Genomic DNA, 23,509 nt, shown 5'->3' with positions numbered 1-23,509 from the left:
GCGTGTGCATGCTTGTATGCTTCTATACTTCATCTGTCACTATTCTGCTCCGCCTGCATACAAACAGATATTAAAAACGCTGAACGCATGTGAAAACAACAATACAAGCCTTCATCTGATCTCTTTTATCACATTAATGTCAGTAACATCAATCTTCTGAACTGCTTTCCAAACAATCGCAAAATATGGCACCATAAATATAACAAAATGACATCTGTGCCATACCTGAACGCAAACATGTCGAAGCTCAAATACTTTAACTGTGTGAAACATCTCACACACAAAACACAAACTGTAGTTTTAAACATCTTGGACACATAATTGTTCATGTTGAAGATAATCCACCATTTTATAGATAGTTGTGTTGTATTGTCTTATAAGTTTGCAACCAACTAACCGGAGCACATTGCTAATATGTTATAAATCTTATAAAAATTAAACTTGGACTTTGTCATGATGCCTGTGTGTGTTGTGATTGGTCGCAGTGCACCGTGATGCGGTTACCAAGGCGACCGTGGTTGATGTACCGTGCCAGGCCATGCGGTCTACAGATATGATGTGGGTCAATTTTAATTCATGATTTTTATCTGCCGTTTTAAGACACGGCATGACAGGTAAACTCATCTCTCTAAAGAGTTACGTGACACACGGAGCACAGCTGCCAGATAAATAATCATGATCTGCCTTATGTTTCACTGCACAAAATCTGTTTGTCATCACCTGAACAGCAGTTTCTCTTCCCGGCAGACAGCCACGGCTCTCTGATATACTGAACACATGCGGCCTGTTCCAGGATCAGTCTGCAGAGCTCACGTTAAACATCCGCTTGATAGGTTTGGGGCTGGTGTTCATCATTTACTCACCCGCGTTTCACATCAAGCCTGTGTTATTTTTCTTCTTCGATGCAATACAAGAAGATGTCAGGCAGAACGTCTGGTGCCTGTATAGAGACGGATGAAGGCGATTCAAGAGACAAAAAGCAGAACCTCAGAAATATGAGGAATGTGAACATTCTGCTTGTGTCTTGACGTGAGAAACAGACGACAAGATCCTTTACGCTCCACACTCAACTCACGTGAAACATCTCAAATCTTCTCAATCAGGTCTTTGCCATGATTTCATTACAAATACCGTCGGCCAATTATCGCTTTCATTGGGGTGATGGATGCCAGCTGGGCGCTCAGGCTTTGGACCCGCCAACAGCCCATAAGTCACTCTGACACACGCCTGTGATGTCAATCCAACGGAAAAACTCCATAAACGTTCTTAAACTGTACAGAGAGCAGATTTAGGTGAACTCAAGATGTGCCTTTCACACATGACAGACCCAAGCTCATCTATCAAGCGGCACCTCGCGGCGTCTGTCAGCAGTGCAATGAAGCTCTCCTGTCAAACGTGCGAGTGACAGCAGGTGACAGGTGCGCGGGATACTTCCTGATGTGTTATTTAGCGGTTGTCATAGCAACAGACTGGCAGCATCATCACAGCAGCAGTACAGAACAGGTGTAACACGTTTGGTACAGCTCGGATGTGTGGGACAGATGTTCCTATCTAACGATTCTGACCTGTTGTTTACGAGTTGGATAAATTATATGAATGACAAGCAGTGATATTTATTAGAGCAGAACAGGACCGCGCCAGACAGTGTTTTTATGCAATGCGGCAGTAGCAGATCGGAGCTAGTTTAGGTTTTAGTCTGAAACGTACACACTGCAAGCTGCAAAGAGAATGAACACACTGTTATGTTTTATCTGCAGTCAGGATTCCTAAAAGAAACCTTCAAGTTCACAATATGTTGCCGTAATGGTTTCATGATACTGAGAACTGATCCAATTCTAGTTGGGGAACGAAAGCTCCAGAGGGTTCACTGTGTTCTTTGCTGCAGTGATTTATTATGAATTGTAAACTTGTGCAGTCATCATGACCTGCAGAATATATTTTGGCATTGATAACACCGCCACCTGCCGGCGGATATGATGAACTATAGTCTTTCTTTCATACAGAAATACGTGTATCTGAATATAATTCATATTTTTAGATTTGACCTATATGTGACTATTCATAAACCAGCATGTGTGCTTTTGACAGGTTTTTATTTTATGTTGTTATAACACCTTCCTATTAAAAAGCCTGTTTTATATACTAAACAGTGACCTCATTATTTTAACAAAATCTGCCACTTCACATTTATACATCCGCAGTTAAATTTTAAGCAATGATTTACCTTGGCAATCTAATGAAATGGAGTTACATAAAACAAAAGTAAATAGAAACTTTGTAAACACAAGCACAGGTAGAATGTCCTCACCGAATGTCTCTGTCAGGCGATTTAAGACTTGCAATTGAACCATTGACATACTAATGACCATTAACTGTTGTTTATTCTTTGTCAAATTCAAAAAATGATTTTATCTAGCCAAATATATTTTCAAGTGACTTAAAAATAAACAATTAAAATTATAGAAATCAATATTTTAAATAAATTATATAACTGACAATAAAGACGTTAAAATAATGCAGGTAATCGAGTTGGGTGTAACTAGTTACTGAGTAATTAGTTACTATAATTTAATTACTTATAGTTGTTTTGCTCTTATTTTTTCTGTAAGTTACTTTTGATGTCTTTAAACGAAATACTTTGTGTAATTTATGCGTGTGCAATAGTGGAATTGACATCAAAATGCAAAGTCTAACTTTAAAATCCATGCTTTAATTTATACTTCTCACATTTGTATATAGTTTTAGATTATTTATTTGAATGAATTTAGAGTCATTTCATTTCTATCCTTGAATCACTGAACCTTGAACCAAGGTTGATGTAGGATATAGAAAGTAATTAGTAATAGAAATGTGTACAGTAATCTAATTACACTATTGAATATTTAATTAGTAACTAGTAATTAGTTACTTCTTCAGAGTAATTTACCCAACACTGGTAGGTACTATATTTAATAATACTCAATTTTTGTTGTAATTTTTAAAATGTATCCCTAGTAGATATTTTTGCATAGATATAAGGCAGTATAAGGACGGTTTCAGCCACTTCTCAAAGCATCTTCTCAAACAGAAGTTTGAATGTTGAATCTGTCCTGTCGTGTTAAATATGCATGATTTGTGTTATGATGCGTTTTAATCGAGATCTCCACCCACAAACTGAAGCCATTTTTACAGAGAAGACAAGAAGAGAAACCAGCACATCACACAGCAGAGGAGAAACCAGACAACACATCTCTGTGAGTGACTCTTAAATCACTTCTATATGTGATATACATCATATTTAGGATCACATATGTATTCGTCAAATAATGTCGTGCAGTTGTGTGTTTGTTCGTGTCGCCGCGCACAGAGTTAATGCAGAATTTATTCTATGAAAAATGCGACTCACTACGATTTTAACGCAGATCCGGATTTAATGATGTTTATCATTTTGTATAAAGGGCGATTAAATTATAAATACAAATTCTGCGAGAAGGATCGTGCATGGGCATTGAGCTGAAATATCATGACTATTTCGGATTGTATTCTCCAGGAATTGGGACAGCCTACAGTATTAACACAATTACACGATTTTTATTTTGGTTTAGTGTTAATGATTCACTTAAATACTTTACAAACAGCGCGTCTGCTGCGTACAGCAACGGTCATGTGATATGGATGTCAGTAGTAATGTTCATAGTATAAGCGCAACGAGACTGCGCATGCGCACATGAACAAAAATGTGGCGGAAAGATTCAACAAAACTTAACGCGTAACTTTATAAAGACTTAACTAATGCAAATCATATTAACGTGTGTTTAATTGTTATTTTTATTTATTTACTACTGTTAAGGGAGTGTGTTTTCGCCATTTGCTTTTATACTATTAGATTAAAATGAGGAGGCCTATTAGAAATATTTGTATTGTGATAAGCAGTCAAATCCCCACGATGCAACTGATAAATAATAAACTATGAAAACAACTTACACGTCAACTTATTATGAATGCAAAACCAATTGCAACGGCAAAAAGATTTTCATTATTTACAAAACAGCAATTATATTGGCAATCTAATACAATTTAGTTGCATAAAGACAAGCAAGGTAAATAGGGAAAGGTTTAATGTCTTAGTTTATGTGTCTGTTTCACTGACAGCCAAATATTTACTGTCATTTTTGTTCTGCTTTGAACGACCATAACCACGTGACCATTTCCAGTCGATTTGGTTGTTTTACGGTAATAATTTATATGTTGATGCGTTCAGTCTTACCTTCACCCTCAAAGATCTTACGACAGAGAGCAGAAATCACATCATGTCACTTCCAAACATCCACACAGAAGCTCTAATAGGATCTGCTGCACTTGGGTTTATACTTGTAACGGGATATTATGTGGGTAAGTGCAACTGATTGTAGAAATGGGAACGACTTTTACTTCACTCCCCCGGAAGTAACTTAGATATAAACGTCAAGCCGCGTTTAAAGGAACATACACAGATGAATAAAAACAGTGGTTTTAATAATAAATAATTTGTTCATCTTTTCTATTTTCTTATTATTAAACGTTTGTAGTAGAGTTGGTGAAATTTTTGTTTATTAGAGATCGCGTATCCAAGCAGTTTCTGCCAATCTCATATTAATCTCGGGTGCCTATACAGTAGTATTACATAAATCAAATCTACGAAGAGTATTTAGTTTGATCAAATCTATTAAAGAGAGATACAGCTGTACGATTATTTCCGGAAAAACACGAGCTCCTGGAGGTGGGAATAGTGCGGAGAGTGGGACGGAACTACAGCACGAGCAAGCAACACATCATACGGAAATGCAATATATTCACATGTATGTGACTTACTGCTGAATATATTGAAATATTTATTGAAAACGGATTTTCAAAATATATATATATATCCTAAACCTGATGATTATGTTGCATTTCTACGTATGATTATTTGTGTGCGAAAATATATTTCATGTTTCAAGTCCTGTGTTTCTATTCAGTAAAAATTCAGTCCTAATTTTATGACTCGTAAATTTTTACTTTAATATTTCACAAGTAAGTTACATGTGAGGCCGACAATTGAACATATACTTGTTTCATTTTTATGTTAGTTTTTTTATTTTAATATGTCAACATATTTATTTTAAAATCTTTATTTGAATGTGGCAGCATGATATCTTGGTCTCAGCAGCTTTGTGAGTTGGTTTTGAGAGAAACGCTCACTTAAAACTGCTATTTAGGTGAACTCTAATAAGTGCTAAGATAAAATGTTTTGTGAACATGCAAAGTCTATTATTTGTTGTTGGCTTGATTCATGCATGTTGTTTTTGTAAACTCAATGTGAATTAAATATTTTACACTCTGTTCTTTATTGTTTTTGTGAATGCTTGATTTATTTGGATATAAATAATGAAATGAAATGTTAGGAGTGTTTTTTAATAAAGTGGAAATAAATGTATAATGTTTCTTTATATGTGAAATATTCCAAAGGAGCATTAATGAAATAAATATTTAAAGGAGATTTAAATATAACAGCAAACTAATATGTTAACAAATATTAAAGTTGCATTTTTGAACATATATTGCAAAATGATATATCTACAAAGGGGCGCATGTAAACTTATGTATATATAAAGGAAATAAATAGATGTAAATATATCCATTACACATATATTTACACAGGTTTAATGTATGTGAAAAATATAATAAAAGCATCCAAAATCAAATATTTAAATATATTTTTTACATATATTTCAAAAAAGATTTACACATACATTTTAAAAATATTTTTCCTATTTCATTTTTTAACATTTAAATATACAGAATATATTTATCATTATTATAATTCAAGCTATGTAACTTCTGTATGGTCATTCCTTTGTGTTTTAAACATTATGCATGTACACGCCGACTGCCAACAAAACCCAGACGAATTACTTAGTTTGACTTACCGTGTGCAGTTCATGTCCGGCATCTTTTAGCACTGGGACTGCCCCATCCAAATCCAACGTTATATCCATCGTTTATATAGCATCCGTCACAAACTTTGATAACGTCTCTGTTCATTGAAATTAAATCAAATAATGACCTAAAAATTATTGGAAAAAATGAACCAAAGGAAAGTTTGAAATGTTGTCTCAAACATAAACTGAAATAAGTTTAATGCACTAAAATTATAATGATAAACAAAAACAAAAATATAAATTAATTAATATTATATAGCAACATAAAAAATAAACATATCAATTATAAAATGACAAAAGCATATACCAAAGCTGCTAAAACTTGAACGAAAAATAATATAAAAACGAAAAATAAAAGCTAATTTAAAATATTAATAAAACTATAATCAAAACTATAATAACTCTGATGTAAATACATGCAAATCTAATTTAGGTACATTTGTATGTAAATATGTAACATGTAAATGTACAATTTATATGTAAAAATATGTAATGTTATTACAATACTACAACGGTTAAGACAAGGTTTTGTTTGTTGTACACCTGTTGTAAGAGTTAACAAATTTTTTTAATTGTATTTCTTATTTCAATTTTTTCTAAAGGCAAACGTAAATCAAAATTGTCAAGAATGTCGAGGAAAAGCCACGTGGGAAGAAAAGATGATCCAGTGATGCATTATCTCCTGAATCACTCTCTGAGAGAACACCCGGCTCTTAAAAAACTGCGTCTGGTAATATACAGATCATCTTTACACCATGTTTGCCTGTATTGCTTAAAAGAATGAAAACTGACTCATTTCAGGAGTGTAATGAGAGTGTTATTCATCTGTAGAAATCTATGGAGCATCAGCTGAACTTCATCATGGTTTCATGTGAGCAGTCACAGTTTATGGCCAATCTGGCCAGACTAATCAAAGCCAAGAAAGCTATTGAAATTGGTATGAAATAAGAGCACAATTTATAAGAAACGTATCATTGTTGATGTAAAAAACAGCTATTTATGTAAAAAGTGGAGCTGAAGTCACATGTGTTCGTGTTTATATTTATCAGGTGTATATACAGGCTATAATACGTTGAATATTGCTCTCGCTCTGCCTGAAGATGGGAAAATCGTGGCCTGTGATGTAAATGAGGAATTCACTAAGGTTGGCAGACCTTTCTGGAAAGAGGTGAGTCACTGATAAAAAGAAAAGTGACAAGAAAATTAACATTAAAACCAAATCTACCCCATAAACCATATTTACTCATTCGTTTTACATTACAGGACGTCATCATAACATTTGTGCTATCCTAAAAAAAGAACAATATAACAATATAAACTGCCGATTTGATTCTTTTTTCTTCAAATTCAATTTTGCAATCCTAACTTTATTTCTCCATTGTTCTACTGTGAAGTTTTTTGTTTTATCACGAATCGCATGTTACATCTGTCCTTATCAGATACCACAAGAGTTCACCTTTAAATTCAGAAATCAAGCTTGTTTTGTTAAAGGTTAATATTTAAACTAGACTTTGTAAAAGAACGAGATGTTTGTCCCTGCTATTCATATTCATGGGACTGTAGATGTTCATTGTACAGAGATGAAATATTCTTACTGATTATTATTTTGTTCGCAGTTAAAACCCTGATATCTGGTATGATTTTTATTTGTGAAAGTGACCTTTCACGTGCACACAAACCCACCCATTTCTGACTTGGGATTTGATTGATTTTGTAGACACAAATGCTGCCCCAAAGCTCTGGCAGTCATGTGAACCAATACGAATATCAAACACCGACTAAATGATAGTTAACAGCTGTGACGAATGAAACCTTTTATTAACTCACTGCTGACATGAAGCGTGTTAATCAAGTGAAAGCAGGCGCGTCTAACATGATCGTGAATAGATGATGTGCATGCTCCTGATTTCTTGCTTATAAAAAAACTCAACAATCTAACAATTTTTTTTCCATGTTTGTTTCCAAAGGCTGGTGTTGAGCACAAAATAGACCTGCGTCTGCAGCCTGCAGTGAATACACTGGGTAACATCTGGATTCCTTCATTCTGATCTGAATGCAAAAAATGACATTCTTACTTTTCTTACTAAGTATTTCTCTCTTGTTTTCTAGTAAAAATTTCAAAAACTTCTTAAATCAAGATACATTTTCTCGACAAAAAAAAGACAGAGATATATATATATATATATATATATATTTTTAAAGAAAATATAAGAATTAGGAACATTTATGTTTTAAACAAGCAGGAAAAAACCTGCCAATGAGGTGAGAAAATTTAACTAGAATTTAGTTTTACTTTTTTCCTAAGTTCCCATTTCAAGTTGTTTTTCTCACCCCATTGGCAATTTTTTTTGCCAGTTTTACACATAATTTTTTTTTAATTCTTATATTTTCTTTTATACAACAAGACTTAACAGACTTAAATCAAGATACAAGTTCTTGACCAAATAAGTGACCTAAGATATTAACATTTTTGTACTATAAAAGAATATAAAAATGCTTAGTAAGAATGTCATTTTTGCAGTGTGCTGAAAAGGATGTTCACAGCGATGCCACAGAAGAACCATTTTTCGGTTCCACGAAGAAGCATTCAGATAAATGTACTTTAAAGAACCATCTCTTTCTTACTTTTTTATAATGTTAAGATGTAAAAGGTTCTTCTTGGCAACAAAGAACCTTTTTGTACAGAGTCTATTTGACATAAAGGTTGTTTAAACATTAAACATGTTTACTTTGGCTTTGATTATCGATCATGTTTTGATGTTTTTGGTGTCAGATGAGCTGCTGGCCGCAGGTGAAGCAGAAACATTTGATTTCGTCTTCATCGACGCTGACAAAGTCAATTATGACAACTACTATGAGAAATCTCTCCAGCTGGTCAGGAAAGGAGGAATCATCGCCATAGATAATGTACACACAATTTATAATAAATTAATAACCAAAAAACGTTAAAAAAAGTTTCTACGTTATGAACCATTTTTACATTCATTTCAAGACATTTTACGTTTATTAAGCTTCTAAACACTCAGTTAAGATGCAACCTCAGTTCATAATCTAGACATTTCCTGTCTTATGTTTGTTTCGTCCAAAAATGATGAAACAATATAATCTTGTTACCTCAGGTCCTGTGGAGCGGAAAAGTCGTGAATCCTGCTGATGGAGACGAGGACACCATTAGCATCGATAAACTGAACAAGAAGCTGCACAGAGACGTCCGAATCAATCTGAGCATGCTGACCGTGGGCGACGGGCTGACGTTTGCATTCAAACTCTGAGTTTATTAAAGCTAACACTGCCCACAACTGCCATGTCAGACTACCAAATCAAACTTAGTTCGAAAACCTAGTGAGCTGTCTACGTAGGTGCCGTTTTATGCGCCCTCCTGACGGCTGCTTTTGAAAATAAGTTCAGATATGAGACAATCCCAGAATGCACCACAACAAGCACGCAAGTTGTTTTTTTAATGTCCTTTTTAAGTGGACCCTAATCAGTCAGCATCCTGTTTCTGTTAGAATGCGACCCATGTAGTGGACGTTAAACCAGCTCATCAGGTTTTAGCACAGAGCCAAAGAGTTTCATTGGTACACAAGTTGTTATTTTAATTACTGAAACGTGAATATATGAAGACAACGTTTCGCATTGTAATTTTGCCGACTACTGTTTATGAAGAATATGTTTAAATGTGACATTATGTTTTCAATAAAAGAAAATCTAATACTCTGCTGGAATCTTGTCAGTAATTTCATAATTACATATTTTGTATTTTGTAGTTAAAGGTACAGCTTGTAAAAAAATTGCAGTAAAAGATCCCAAAAACACTAGGACACTGTTGTATATTTTGTTCAGCTGAGTACTTACAGTACCTCCAATGTTTCCAACTACTAGTATATCGTGGGAAAATCGCCATTCTAAACATCGACACGCAGTCGCCTGTCAATTACGTCATACCCTTGTTACCCTTTGGTCCCGCCTTTACTGACGTAGAAACCGCATGACAACGTGTCGTGGACAAATGAGGAAGTGTCTAGCGTCTTATTATTTTTTAGCGTCTTTCAATTACACGCAACATTTTTAAAATGTTATTACTTTAAGTCCGCTAACATGTTTTCTCATTCCCCTCTGACTGATGGCGATCATCGGTGAAGTTGAAGACAACAGATCCCATAATTCCGCGCTCCTTCACAGCGTCATCAAGCTGCGCCATTGTTGTTGTTCTGACCGCGCTCCCTCTAGTGGCGTTGTTTAGAAACCGTCGCTTCATGTGTACTATACATTTTTGCTCATTATAATGTTATAATATCCAATGTTTTCCTTTCCTGGCTATGAGATGCTGTCTAAACCATTCAGCTGTAGTTCTTCTTGCTTGATTCATGGACAAACACGTCACAATTCTGTTTGAAGAATTTATTGCCAAGGTTGACACACACACACACACAAGGGTGTTTGCAGGTAAGGCGACTCGCACACATCTACACCAAGTGTTAAGTGACATCACATCTCACGCGGAGAAGATTTGGGAGATTTACAGGGACAGAGGGAACTCTAAAGCCAACAGCCACACCAAAAACAGTCAACAAAAGCCCAAACTACAGATCCAGATACACAGAGGCAGCAACAGAAGATTCTTCATGTGCAAATGAACTTCACGTTATTAAGTAGTGGATGCTCTCAAGAAAAACTCAAGATTTGTCAAGTTTATATTAACCGCAGCACTTCTAGACTTCATTCATTGTTCGCTGGATAAAGAGCTTTAAACGTTCCGCTTTGTGTTCGAGCAGAAACAGCATTCAGGTTGATTTTGAGTAAATAATGACAGAAATCAGGTGAACCGCTGACAACATTATCAATATGATGTGATGTAACACACATGCACACTGAAGCTCGGTTCAGAAGAGAGATTGATTTGAGAAGGATCACACCGATGAACGTACAACAAATAACTATCAGAGTCACGAGGTTCAGTGCTTAGTTTAAACAGTATGAGCGGATGGATGTGCGTTGAGAATTCTCTTTCCAGTAATTTCCCATTAAGCATGATTTGAGCGTACCCAGACCTCTTCATACGGCTACTGGTTTTATGCATCCAGCTCAATTCCCAAGCCAAGTTTATGACTTCCAGAATTAACGTTCTTCCCATCCACGAGAGCAGAAAGCGTGATCTTCACTCCTGAGTGACAACAGACACAGTTATAGAACAACTCGTGTGTATTCGCTGCACATTACATGCCAGAATGTCACAAAAACAGTCAAGAAACAGTCAAGGTTTACTCCTCAAAGAAAGGAGCAGTGCTCAGAAAATAATACTACAGATGTTCAAATTAAACAACACTAAATACTTGAAAATGCTGTAGCACAGATAAAGAATCAGCAGTCTAACAAAAGCAGTTTGTTTTGACATGCGATTGCATTTTCCATATTTTGTAACGCATCGACTAAAAAGTCTTTTGTGTGATTGGTGTCAGCGAAACACCTATAGATATGCTGCTTGAATGAAAAACATAGTGAATATCATGTATAAAATTTATAGTTAAGAGACCCTTCTTAAAGTGTGCGTTGTCCATACAGTGTGCACATATTATGGCTTTTTTTTAAATCACAATACGTGTGTAGAAACGGTTTAACATCAGCTACAATGTATTTGGGTGATGTTAAGATGAAACGACATTCATTCATGGGATTCTCTCAAACAGAGAGCAGAACTTCTGAAGAATCTGACGTTAAACACAAACTGTACCTGGTCTGAGGGTCTGAGTGTAGCCGATCCCAACCAGACTGGAATTATTCACTTTAGCCTGAGAGACAGAGACAGACGCTACTGGTGACTGAGACATTTCATAGTGATATGTTCATGAACCCACAGCAGTGTATCCAGATCAAGTGGAGGAATAACTCACGCTGATAGATGAGCTGGGGTCCAGCATGTATTTGCCAGCGATGCCGAAGCTTGTGCTGTTATTGCCGGCGGTCCAGGCCAGATGGACTGCCGTCTCCAAACGATGGTTCACTTTCTGATAAATCGAGCCGCCGAACTCCGTGCCGTCATTCCTGCAACACAAACACAGCGATGCACGTTTAAGTTAAAGGTCAACTGAAAATGGTAATCGCCAAGTAGAAAAATCACACAAAAAAAAGTGCGAAGCGCATGACTCACACATGGGTGTGTAACTGAAAGTCTTCCGTCTTGAATCCGATGGCAAAGTTGCTGCGGGTCATTTTGGACTTGGCGCTGTCGAAGGTCATCTGGTATCCGGCCAGCCAGCCCTCGTACCCCAGCACTGCCGCTCCGTGGATGGTCGGACCAGCAAAGTCGAAATCCACATCGCAGCCCGCGTTGAGATACTCACGCTTGTACGCAGACTTCACCTTGCCGCTCTTCTTGCTGTTCGAACGACACAAACGGACTTGAAAAACAAGTCTCACAACAATCGTTTGATACACAGGTATGGGCAGTTACATTCACTGTACCCAGTGTTGGGTGAGAAGGTTGTGTCAAAGGTCAACTTCAGTCCTTTAGTGATCTGTTGAACAAAATATGGTCAAAAACAGAAGCAGATGAAATCAGACTTTTATTTTGTAAAATCTGAGTTTGTCTTCACACCTGGTCCTCCACGGAGATCTCTGTGCCGAGAGTGTTGTCTGTGTTCCACTTCTCAGTGAAGGTCAGTCCATACTCCGTCCACTTGTATTTGGTCTCCAGGTTCCCGCTGACCTTGTTTGTGTCCATGTTTGAAGAGCCACTCGTTTTGAATTCCTGTCAAAATAAAAGTCTGACGTAAGCCATGATCTTACATCTTCATGTGAATAAACACAAAATCCACAGCGAGTCATGTTATTGTGCCATCTTAAATATAACCAAAGTTAAATGAGTTAGATGTTAAATAAGACATTGATTTAAAAAAATATTGGTTTTAAAAGCATTGGTTTTAAAAAAAATTGGTGGAATGAAATGACAATGAAACACACTGATGAATCCTTACCATTATATTTACACTATATTACCTATATCACACAATATGTTACACAATATTAATATATTACATTATATAGAAAGTAAAGAGAGTTGAGCTCAATGTAAACTCAAGTAAAAATGTTCTTTGCTTCTTTAAGACGTACCACTCCGTTTGCAGACTTGGTTTTGACATCAAGCTTCACCATCCCAAAACCTTACAAAACAACATACAAAAAATAATGCAAACATAAGAAAAACATGTCATGCATTATTTAACCGTTTTAAAAAAGCTGACAAAGTAAAGAATGTTACCGTAGCCCTTGGTGAGAATATCTCTTGCAGACTTTCCCAGGTCTGCGTACGCTGCAGGAACTGCCATCTTATCTATAAAAAATAGACATGAATCTGATGTGGATTTTCCTGTAGATGTCGGCCGTACTGCTTTCCAAAGTTTAAATATGAATGTTCCATCACTAACCACGGTATCCCACTACTGCCTCTCATCTCAATGCAAATGAGTTTATTTGCATGACTTGTACAGTATTGCCAAAGCATTGTTCATTTCATGTTTAATAAATAATTAACAAAACAAAATAAATAAATAAATTGCTAAAAGAAAAGGTAAACACAGCTTCCATATCCTTATACATGCAGATACAGAAAAAAAAATGTTTTCAGTTATATACAAAAATACTTACTTTATTTTTGTCCATTTGCTGATTCTCTATGTTTATGACAAGCTGTTTTTCTCCTGCTGTTGTGATCAATCTGGAGTTTTCTCCAAAGATGTGTTATAATTTTTTGGAATTTGGTAGTGCCATAAAATTGGGTGTTATTTGTTAAAAAGAAGTGAAGTATTGAAATATCGTATATTGTGACAATGATCAAAGTGCAGGAGGAAGTGATTTGTTTGACAGATCACTGAGAACACAATAAACACTTCTCGCGGTTGCCATCTTTGTCCCTGTCGTCATTTCTGTATAGCTATACCTCTTTTCTTTCAATCTCTCTCTCTCTACTATTAAATAACTATAACATCTTAAAACTATAAAAAAAACAATATACCGAGAACGTTTAATTAGTTCGTTCATTCTTTCATTCGTTATTTCATTCATTCATTCTCTCATTCATTCTCTCATTCGTTCTCTCATTCGTTCTTTCGTTCCTTCACTCATTCATTCATTCGTTCGTTCGTTCGTTCGTTCGTTCATTCGTTACTTCGTTCCATCTTAATTTTTTCTCTCTCTCTCTCTCTCCCTCTCTCTCTCTCTCTCTCTCTCACACACTCACTCACTCACTCACTCACTCACTCCGTCTGTTTCATACTGACCTAAATCCATTACTGGTTCATCATATCACGTTTAGAGAGCACATATAAACCAGCCAGAGCATCACTGACCTGTTAATGTGATTCGAACCTGTGCAGCAGAACCGGGCCACAATTCACCTGTGCGAGGACGAGATGAAGGAGACGCTGTGCGCAAACCTGCAGAATCAGGACCCGTCAGGACTGCCCGCCCTTTGCCTGACTTAAATCACACTACGTTGCTTACCCTTGATTATTAATCTTAATAAAAATTAAATTTATCAATGGTGTAGTTGTCAATAATATTGGACATTTGGCCCGCATGTGATAAAAGTAACAACGTTTAGGAGTGCCATAAATAAAAGTTACTCATTAAAGACCAAATTACCTAACCAAATGACAAACAACACAATTATCATGATGATGATGTATATATATTTATTTAAGAGTTCTGTGTTTTGAATGAGTTTGAGGAAACAACAGAACAATTAATATTATTTTTGAAATTATAAAGAATATCTGAGCAACAAAATTGTTAAAAATTGTATCATACTGTATAATCAATTATTATATAATTACTAATATTTATGTCAATTATGCCCAAACAGGTTATTTTTCTACTCTAGTATAGATTCACTTCATTTTATCAAATCAGACACCTTAGGAAACTTATGTTATTTTAATTTGTAAATTTTAATGATGATAGCAGACACAGTGTTAAAGACTAAACACAGCGCTTATTAAATTCAAAATTCATCCAACGAAAAAATAACATTATATCCACTTTTTCCTTAACAAAACCCCAAAGAGATTAATGGCATTTTCAAGCACTGCACACTGAACTTTCAAATGATGAGATTTTATTGTGTAGCATGATTAGTGTTTGAACCATTTGACATTAAGTTTATCACAATTATTTGGCGAGTCAAAATAAAGAGTCTATTTAACATCCCCAAACTACTAAAGAAATTAATTGTTAAGATGCTTTCAAATTCAGGATTACACACTGGACAAGAAGGGAAACGTCAAAGATAAAACATTTGTATTGTACACAGTACATAATACCATTTACCAACCAACAGTTTTAAATCTCTCATACAGTATGTACATTGCCGTAAAAAACTACCATGAGGTCCAACTCTTCATTCTCTGTGCATAGAGAGATCTATAAAGTAAATATACTAACTTGGTATTATTACACAATAACTCATCAAAACTAGCCCTGTTTCTAATGAAAACACCCATTACACCACACAATAATATTTTAAGACAACAAAAGCACAAGAGCACCTCGCCCTGCTTGCAATAATCACATTTCTGTAAACATTCACAAGATAACTATGACCCTTCTGACCATCCCATACCATAAATCTGACAACAATTCTGACATATTTAATACAAACAAATGTGTAAATATACCGCAGCATTTGGCAGATGGAATAAAGCAGTTAAAAATGTCAATCTAATGTTTTGGCATTTCAGTGTTTTTGCTAAATGAACAAACATAAAACATTTAAACAGCATATTTTAAGACCTTAAAGATTTTTTTGCATGGTTACTCTTCAAGACAATTTCATTTTAGACATGTTCCTTGGAAAGTCTCAACCCTATTATGTAAAACAAAAAACAATAAAATTAAGAAATTGGATTAGAAATGTTTACACAACGGATGTTATTGTTGTCCTTCCACAATTTATGTGCATTTAAATATTAAGTAGACTGTATAACGATGAAAATTTAAAGTGAATCACCTTTGAGAATATTTACAAAAATAATCAAGTGAGAGTGAGACTGATCTGTGTAAACTAAATTGTCATGAAAATAATACATTCCAATGCAACTTAAAAATTCCTAAACAGACCAATCCCAAAATAGCATTTATTATTGTTTTCTTTTGATTTTCTTTGACGTTTACCCAAATTCAGAGTCTCAAACACACTATTAGTGCATCATTCTTTCATTCCACACTAATAAAAATACTGCCAGAACATCATCTGCACAATGAAGCAATGCAGACATCTGACGCACAACAATAATAGCGATAAAACAAAAGCCTACGCAATGATCGTTCAGGTAAAACCGTGAACAAAAGGCTGTGTCCTATTGCTTCAAAGATTGAAACTCTTATTAAAGTTGAAACGTGTTTGAAGGACGTGAGGAATTTACCACAACGAGAATCTTAAATAATACTGCCAAAACTGTCATTCAAAGGATTTTAAGACATCTAAAAGTGTCCACTGCAGCACTCCAAAAGAACCCTAATTTAAACTGAAAAAAGACTGTAATTCCAGTTAAATGCTTTTAGTGTTGGGCAATGCATAACAAATCTTTACAAAGAAATTCAATCTTGTGATTATAAGTCTGATTCCTTGAGGAAAATATTCACAGTCAGAATTTATGTTCCAGTCCTCCTAGAAGAACCACAATGACCGTTCAAATGTCTAGTGTGTGTGTGGGTGTCAGGGGTAAGACGCATCTGTGGTGTCTATCATGGCAACACAGAATCTGATTCGGTTTGTTCAGAATCATCAGTACAAACGTGTGTGTGTGTTTTAGCGGACGAGTCTCTTGAGGATTGCAGGTCGAGTGAAGGGCCAGCAGTATTCGTTGGGAACCGGACCATTTACGTTGCACTCAAAGAAGGAGAACATGGGGAACCAGATTCGAGCGCGGCGGCTCTGCTGGTACGCCCGCGTGTTGGCCAGCGTGTGGTAATACAGGAAGAGTCTGGTGGTGATGTAGAACGCGATGAAGACATCGATGGAATAATGCTCATGAGCCGCCAGGATGAAGAAGATCCCGAACAGGTTCAGAACCCATGACAACGTGTGTATGAAGTTCCAGCTGCGCGGCGTGTCTGTAAACACAGAAAGACAAAACATCAGAAACAAACTCTATATCATTGACGCCTGTGTTAGCTGTGTGTGTGTGTGTGTGTGTGAACTAACATTCAGTGACAAAGAAGTTGAGCATGGTAATAACGACAGTGTGTCCGCTGAACATGTAATCTCCACACGTATGGACTCCTGTGAGGGTCATCCCGAACCCGCTCCAAATGGCCACCGCACGCTGAAGCTTGGCCCACATGCCTCCGTATATCTAACACACATACAACACACACATACATGAGCACAGACCGACAAAGACTTTATAATCTTTTTACATCTTTTGTTTTTCCCTCTGATCGAGTGAACTCCAGTCTTAAATGTATGACTGTATTAAAATCTAAAAGTTGCCTTGCTACATATTAGACTGCTATCTTCTTAGGGAACATGCAAACCTTTTATTTAATAAAGAATATATTACAATGATAGATATGTAACAGACTCTAGGTAAACTAGAACAACATGGATTTGTAAAATGTGGTGGGAATTTAACAAGCTTTTGCTTCTCCCTGCTCCATTTTGGACTTGATTTTTGTTTGTTCGATTTTGTTTTTCTTTGGCTATGCTGCAACATATTTACTGCATTTGCGTATGTACCTTGTTTTACATTTATTTACTTTGTTTATAATATAATCTATTCTAATGTTGTCTTAAACAAACTCAAATGTGACACTGGCAGCTCAATAGGTTTCAGTACAAAGCTTATGTTGTGTGTTTTTTCACATACACAAACAATAGTATATTGACATTCTCTTTATGTAAAATTATCTGATAATACATTTTTATGTTTTGTGTGCGTGTTATTTCACCCTTGCATGCATATGTACCTTTCCAGTGCATTGCAGGTGTTGACCCGGCACAGACAGAGATGTCACGAACATGGTAATACACCGCAGCATAAAGACCGTCCCCATGAGATTACACAACCGTCTCAACAGAATTGACCTAAAACACATGTCATAGTGGGTCAAAAATAAAGTGTTTAAAGGGCTGAAGTTTGGTTGCTGTGGTGTCACTGCTGAAGGTAAACCAACTGCATGACAAATACACCACATCAGAGGAAGTGACATGTCATTTGGAGGCCAAAGAACCCTCTTTTTTGCTCGACCAAAGAGACAGTACACCCCAAACTCACAGCGGTGGTTAAACCAGATGTCTCAAACCTCTCAAGCAAACATATAAATGCTTAGAGTAACATTTGATATATCTTACCTTCAAGTTCCTTTAAACAGTGTACATGCGTGTGTGTTACCTGTGTTTATGAAGAAGCAACACTAGCAGCCAAATAGAGCACAAGAGCACACCACAGGCCTCTGCCATCGAAAAAGCCCAAGGGATTCTGGGTACACTGCAGACACAAGAACCAGGCAAAAGGTCAGACACAGAAATAGAGAGACTGTGAGGAGCAGATGGAGGTTTACGCTCCAGTTTATGTAGTTCTGTGCTCATCTTCAGCTATAACCTCAAACCCTCGAGCCTGCGCTCATCCCCTGTCAGTCATCTATCAAATTAGCATGGCCTATGCTTTTGTCCGACAGAAATCTAAGACACCAGAGAGTGAAAAAATAAGTTAAATGAGCTGTCCTCCATCAGAGAACGACAGAGGTGTGATGTGCATGAGGCCAACCATCTTGAGTGAAGTATGAGGATCCTGTGCCAAACACACTCTCTGTGTCTCGATCAGTTCCCTTGCCCACCGGTGAGGACCCTGGCTCCCTTCTCATCAGAAGCGGACGTTGTGATACTTCATGATATTAATCAACAACCGGCAAAACCGACATTTCTGACATCAATATTGAAATACTGGTTGTAGTACATTTGAGAAACAATTTCATTATTCTGTAACATATCAGTGCACAAATTTGGTCGATTAGTAAATTTAACTGTGTTGTTAACCGTCTAGCAACGTTTAAACACAGAATAAGCGTTTGTCTTTTCAAAAGTTACATCGCGTTTCATGAACTTCATTAAGTTGGCGCCTGCTATTTCGGTTTAACGTCTTCAAAACTTGGCACATGATTTGGTTCAGACAGCCCTTAAAATGGTCTACTGAACAAGGGAGCTGATCGAGACACAGGCAGTGTCTATCACCGTAGACCAAGCATCTGCTAAATGACTCAAATCGAACAGATAGTCACCTGTCCAGAAAGATGTCGGGCAGCGGGGGGTACGTCCTCATGTCCGGCACTCGCTCGTGCACGATCACCATGACAAATGAAGTGAAGCCGAAGACAAAGACCACGTACACAGAGCTGATGATGGTCTTCCAGTACTCCGGGTCCAGTCGACGCGTCTGCTGCTTGTACTTGCCATTGTTGTACTGGGGATGATGGTCGCCGCTCAGAGTGTCCAGCACAGCGTCACAGTCACGCGTGGAGTCACCGTTACACAACCAATCTTGTGCACCTGCGCACAACAGTCCATAATCAAAAATACGGATACAAACATAAAAAAGTTAAGATCTTAGTTAGGAATATGCTTTGAAAATATCTTTGTATGATGTTATGAAGCACCTGCGCTGTTCTGAGGCGAGTGTCCGTCATAAGACAGCCCGAGTTCTTCAAGCACATCGGGGTTTTGTTTCTGCAGCTTGCGGAGAGAAACCATCAGCCGCTTGATGTCGCCCAGCACCTTGAGCTCCAGCGGAGGAGAGCGCAGGTCATACTCGCTCAGCGTCAGCAGGCTGGTTCCATCAAGACGGTGATTGTTACACAGCAGGTCCACGTAATCGCAGAAGCCCTCCTCGCGCAGCCAGCGGCCCACGTGCTTAGGGGTCCACTTTCTCACGCTGAGCTGCCCACCGCTCCCAGACATCTCTGTGTCTATCGCTCGCTCTCACAGGAACTGGGGAGAACACAGAACACCATCATTAAGACATGTCATTTACTTCTTATTAGATCCATAAACGTAAGCTTTGGAGCTCAGTGGTTAGAGCACGGCGCAAGCAACGCCAATGTCACGGGTTCGATCCCAGAGATTGGACACACTGGCAAACAAATGTGAAGTAAAATGCAATTTATGTCGCTTTGAATAAATGCGTCTGCCAAATGCATAAATGCGTAAATGTATGACAGCTGTGCACCAGCATGCATGTTGATAAACTGGTTATGTAAGCCATGTAATGGCATGGATTTGATGTAGTGAGGACTTCATACTGTGGTTGTCAGCGTGAGCTTTAAGAGAGTTGTTGGCAGAGAATCAACTCATTCACTAAGAATCAATCTGAGTGAGGCGTTGTCTGTTTGCACTGACAGCAGCACAAGTGAGAAACCGCCTCTAACATGAAAGAGATCAAACCACAAAACATGACCACAGGCAGAACGCAGCAGCTACCGATGGAAATATCATTGACATCTGCGTTCAGAATGAAAAATATGTATAGCGTTCGCTTTGTTTTATCGTTTGAATCTTTCTTTAAACTTCTATGTATAATGTTTACTGTGTTAACACGCTGAATTCTGATCCAGACATGGGCAAATCAACAGAGGAAATGATCATAAACGCAGACACCGTCACCATCCAACTTGAGCAATCTCTTGCAATACACACGGTCAGTGAAGCCTGGATTAGTTTTTACAATAATTAAAGATTCAATTAAACAAAAATGCTGCATAATAAATGGCAGACGCTTGAGTGTTTAAAAAAGTCATCTTCATACGCTCTCAGAAAACATTTTCTCTGGTGGAGCATTAATTCCCTTCAGAGAAACAGAAACTGTGCCAGATTTCCTCTCAACTAACTATTGAGACTGTTAAACACAACTGGAAGAGAAACAGAAGTTCTGCTGACGACTCACAAGTGAAGACATTTGTGCTGCATCAGTCAGTTAAAGATGTTTGGAAAGATCCTCTTTCCTGCTAAAACAGACAACTCAACACATAAACACAGTTGAATCACAGCAAAGACCAGATTCACACAACAACAACTGCAGATGAAGTCTGTGTCACACAACATACCGTACCTGTCGTCTCCTGAGAGCAGCAAACGCAAATTTTAAATCAAAAAAATGCGTTTCCTCCGACAGAGAGCAAGAGTCATGTTAAAGCTGAACGTGACGGTGCTGTGAGCTCCTGAACAAAACAAAACTTTAGACTGCTGGGAATAAAAGCAATTCAACAGATGCATGTGAAAAACCACGACGAAAGGCAGCAGACTTCACTTTGCAAATTTCAAGCAAATAAATAGTAAACAAGGCATGCAAATGTTAGAAATAGACTTCAACTGAATCTATCGAAAGACGTCAAAATGTTAAAGTCCAGTGAAGATTTTCAAGCACATCTTATCAAGTTATAAGTTTAACAAGGTTCATCATATCTGAGCTGTTGGGTCGCTGATATTAATTCTGTCATTACGGCTTCAGACATGTGTATGGAAAAGAGGAAAATGTCCCAAACACAATAAGACTCACAAAAAGAGATTTTTACTAAAGTGAATAGGTAATCACAAAAACGTTTTCCAAGATTTCTCTTTTTGGCTAAAAAAAAACAGGTATCTAAGGAATATTTGCACATGGATAATTCTATGACTGAATGCTGTTTTCTTTAGTAGAACATGAAAGGAAAAGTTTATTTAAAAGAATAAACAAACTCAATGAACAGGAAAACACATAACTGTCGTCACTTGGGATCAGTGTTGGGAAAGTACCTCTGAAAAAGTAATTCATTTCTAGTTACTTATTACATATTCAATACTGTTATTAGATAACTGTACGATTTAATCTCCAAAAAGGATTTAACTCTTTCACCGCCATTGATGAGTAATCTCGTCATTTAAAAAAAAAAACTGCTTCCCCGCCAAAGACGAGTTATTACGGCAATCAGTGTTTGTACTGTTTTACAGCAGGTGGCGCTATTAAACACCACTGGGAAAAAGTACAGAATCCCAGAACCTAAAACATATGTTTTAGCGGTTTTAAATGATTGTTCTGAGTGTAATCTGTGCGGAATCTTTGACAAAAAAAATGTTAAAAAACGCTGGCGTAGGCTGGCAATTTATTTTAAAGAGGCTGGCGGCGAATGAGTTAATGACTTATACTAATGAGCTTCTACACATATCCTATTTCCACGATAGACATGAAACTGCTCTTTCATTTCAATCAAATAAATAATATAAAACTACACAAAATATTACAAACGTGAGAAGGAATGGATACATTAAACATCATTTTAAAGTTAGACTTTTGAATTATGATGCCAATTCCACTATTGCGTAAATTACACAGTATTTAGATCAATGACATCATAAGTAACCGTAATAAAATGACAGGAAAAAGAGTAATCCCTTACTTTACTTTTTTCAAGGGTTGTAACAGTGTTCAAATTCTATGAATGTTCCATATACTAAATAACAGCAGTAAGAAAGAACGCTTTACGATTACCACAGCCACGCCCATCGAGGCCACACCCCACTTTCGGCCACACCCTTTTGTGACCGGACCACATTATCTGTAATTTCTTACGTCTGATAAGAAGTCTGACCCCATTACTAAAGTACTTCATGTCATGTGTCATAGTTCGTTACTGTGAATACCTGATACAGAAGAGCTCATAAAGATAAAACAAACTTTGGATCAGAATAATGTCTGCGTCTCAAAAATACGGTCAAAGTAGACAGAAAAATGTATGTAGTGAACAGAACACATGCATGTAACGTTAAAACAATACATGGACAATAAAACAGGCTGACAATGAGTCACTACAGTAATGTGTCTAAACAGACACACATCATTTCACACATTAACCACCAGCGTCATGACAAAACTGAGAAAGAGACACAAAATAAAGGCGTAACTTAACGATAAATCAAGCTCGTCACACTGTTAGTATTGTGGTAGTGTTGTGCTAATACTTCAGACTAATGTGTGTTAGCATGCTAGCTGACAGACCGTCAGCGTCACTTACACGAAACATCAGATTCTTCACGACACACCGCGATAAACCTCCACAGATGACACTCTGTCGGGACATTCGGGGTGAATCATCTCGCGCTGAGCCAGCTGGAGGCGCACGGTCCAGATGAGAGCGGTACGAGAGCGCGCCTGCCTGTGTGCGCGCGTCTGCGATCGAAACACTGCGGAGACGTCACTTCCGCTGCCGTGCAAACAGCGACGCCCGCTGGTGAACGTGTTGAGTTACGCCATCATTCGCTTCGTCAGCTAAATCCACTTAAAGTAAATATGTTATTACAGATATCCATTATAATTTAGTCTTTTCAATAAATATAATGAATAATACATTTTGTTAAGTTTGTCATTTAAATCTACGCTAGCATATAGAATTGAACTAACACAATCAATTGAATCAAGATAAACAACTAAAGAAATGTACAGAATTAAAATTAATCTAGGAAATACAAAGGTGTTTAATGTAGTTTCCATCCTCAAAACCACCAACAGAACCCATTACCAACAAAGACCATTAGTTTCCATTAAGAC

At 37.1% G+C, this 23,509-nt stretch overlaps 3 protein-coding genes across 4 annotated transcripts; 1 reads left to right on the top strand and 2 right to left on the bottom strand.

Annotated features, from left to right (window-relative positions):
• The first annotated feature begins 3,104 nt into the window (after positions 1 to 3,104).
• LOC130439098 (catechol O-methyltransferase domain-containing protein 1-like) lies at positions 3,105 to 9,656 on the top strand. Of its 2 annotated transcripts, none has more exons than XM_056771528.1 (7): positions 3,105 to 3,233; positions 6,542 to 6,669; positions 6,771 to 6,876; positions 6,989 to 7,107; positions 7,907 to 7,961; positions 8,713 to 8,846; positions 9,059 to 9,656. In XM_056771528.1, the coding sequence occupies exons 2-7, from the start codon at positions 6,568 to 6,570 to the stop codon at positions 9,209 to 9,211; spliced, it is 669 nt and encodes a 222-aa protein (XP_056627506.1). In that variant the 5' UTR covers positions 3,105 to 3,233; positions 6,542 to 6,567; the 3' UTR covers positions 9,212 to 9,656. The 2 variants fall into 2 exon arrangements, with proteins under 2 accessions (XP_056627506.1, XP_056627505.1); XM_056771527.1 differs by lacking the exon at positions 3,105 to 3,233 and adding an exon at positions 4,214 to 4,371.
• A 669-nt stretch (positions 9,657 to 10,325) lies between these two features.
• LOC130439334 (voltage-dependent anion-selective channel protein 2-like) lies at positions 10,326 to 14,393 on the bottom strand. The gene is made up of 9 exons (XM_056771897.1): positions 14,285 to 14,393; positions 13,198 to 13,269; positions 13,050 to 13,099; positions 12,535 to 12,687; positions 12,402 to 12,454; positions 12,088 to 12,315; positions 11,831 to 11,981; positions 11,671 to 11,728; positions 10,326 to 11,103 (listed from the first exon to the last, which is right to left on the bottom strand). The coding sequence occupies exons 2-9, from the start codon at positions 13,262 to 13,264 to the stop codon at positions 11,012 to 11,014; spliced, it is 852 nt and encodes a 283-aa protein (XP_056627875.1). The 5' UTR covers positions 13,265 to 13,269; positions 14,285 to 14,393; the 3' UTR covers positions 10,326 to 11,011.
• Positions 14,394 to 15,029: 636 nt separating this feature from the next.
• On the bottom strand, positions 15,030 to 23,125 carry LOC130439357 (sphingomyelin synthase-related protein 1-like). The gene is made up of 7 exons (XM_056771956.1): positions 22,977 to 23,125; positions 19,590 to 19,920; positions 19,215 to 19,482; positions 18,329 to 18,424; positions 17,904 to 18,021; positions 17,140 to 17,290; positions 15,030 to 17,048 (listed from the first exon to the last, which is right to left on the bottom strand). The coding sequence occupies exons 2-7, from the start codon at positions 19,888 to 19,890 to the stop codon at positions 16,744 to 16,746; spliced, it is 1,239 nt and encodes a 412-aa protein (XP_056627934.1). The 5' UTR covers positions 19,891 to 19,920; positions 22,977 to 23,125; the 3' UTR covers positions 15,030 to 16,743.
• Between the last annotated feature and the right edge of the window lie 384 nt (positions 23,126 to 23,509).

Source organism: Triplophysa dalaica, chromosome 17 (assembly GCF_015846415.1).
Source record: "Triplophysa dalaica isolate WHDGS20190420 chromosome 17, ASM1584641v1, whole genome shotgun sequence".
NCBI lineage: Eukaryota > Metazoa > Chordata > Actinopteri > Cypriniformes > Nemacheilidae > Triplophysa > Triplophysa dalaica.
This window is presented reverse-complemented; position numbering and strand designations above follow the sequence as displayed.

Bases quoted from the DNA above. Each gene is read 5' to 3' on its own strand.
- LOC130439334 (XM_056771897.1), bottom strand. From the start codon at position 13,264: ATGGCAGTTCCTGCAGCGTACGCAGACCTGGGAAAGTCTGCAAGAGAT. The intron at 12,455-12,534 runs GTGTGAAGACAA...TTTGTTCAACAG, and splicing joins AGATCTCCGTGGAGGACCAG to ATCACTAAAGGACTGAAGTT. The intron at 12,316-12,401 runs GTACAGTGAATG...TCGTTCGAACAG, and splicing joins ACCTTCTCACCCAACACTGG to CAAGAAGAGCGGCAAGGTGA.
- LOC130439098 (XM_056771527.1), top strand. From the start codon at position 4,290: ATGTCACTTCCAAACATCCACACAGAAGCTCTAATAGGATCTGCTGCA. The intron at 4,372-6,541 runs GTAAGTGCAACT...TTTTTTCTAAAG, and splicing joins TGTAACGGGATATTATGTGG to GCAAACGTAAATCAAAATTG. The intron at 7,962-8,712 runs GTAACATCTGGA...TTTTGGTGTCAG, and splicing joins GCCTGCAGTGAATACACTGG to ATGAGCTGCTGGCCGCAGGT.
- LOC130439357 (XM_056771956.1), bottom strand. From the start codon at position 19,890: ATGTCTGGGAGCGGTGGGCAGCTCAGCGTGAGAAAGTGGACCCCTAAG. The intron at 19,483-19,589 runs GTGCTTCATAAC...TGTTGTGCGCAG, and splicing joins CTCGCCTCAGAACAGCGCAG to GTGCACAAGATTGGTTGTGT. The intron at 18,022-18,328 runs GTAACACACACG...CATGTGTTTTAG, and splicing joins TTGCTTCTTCATAAACACAG to GTCAATTCTGTTGAGACGGT.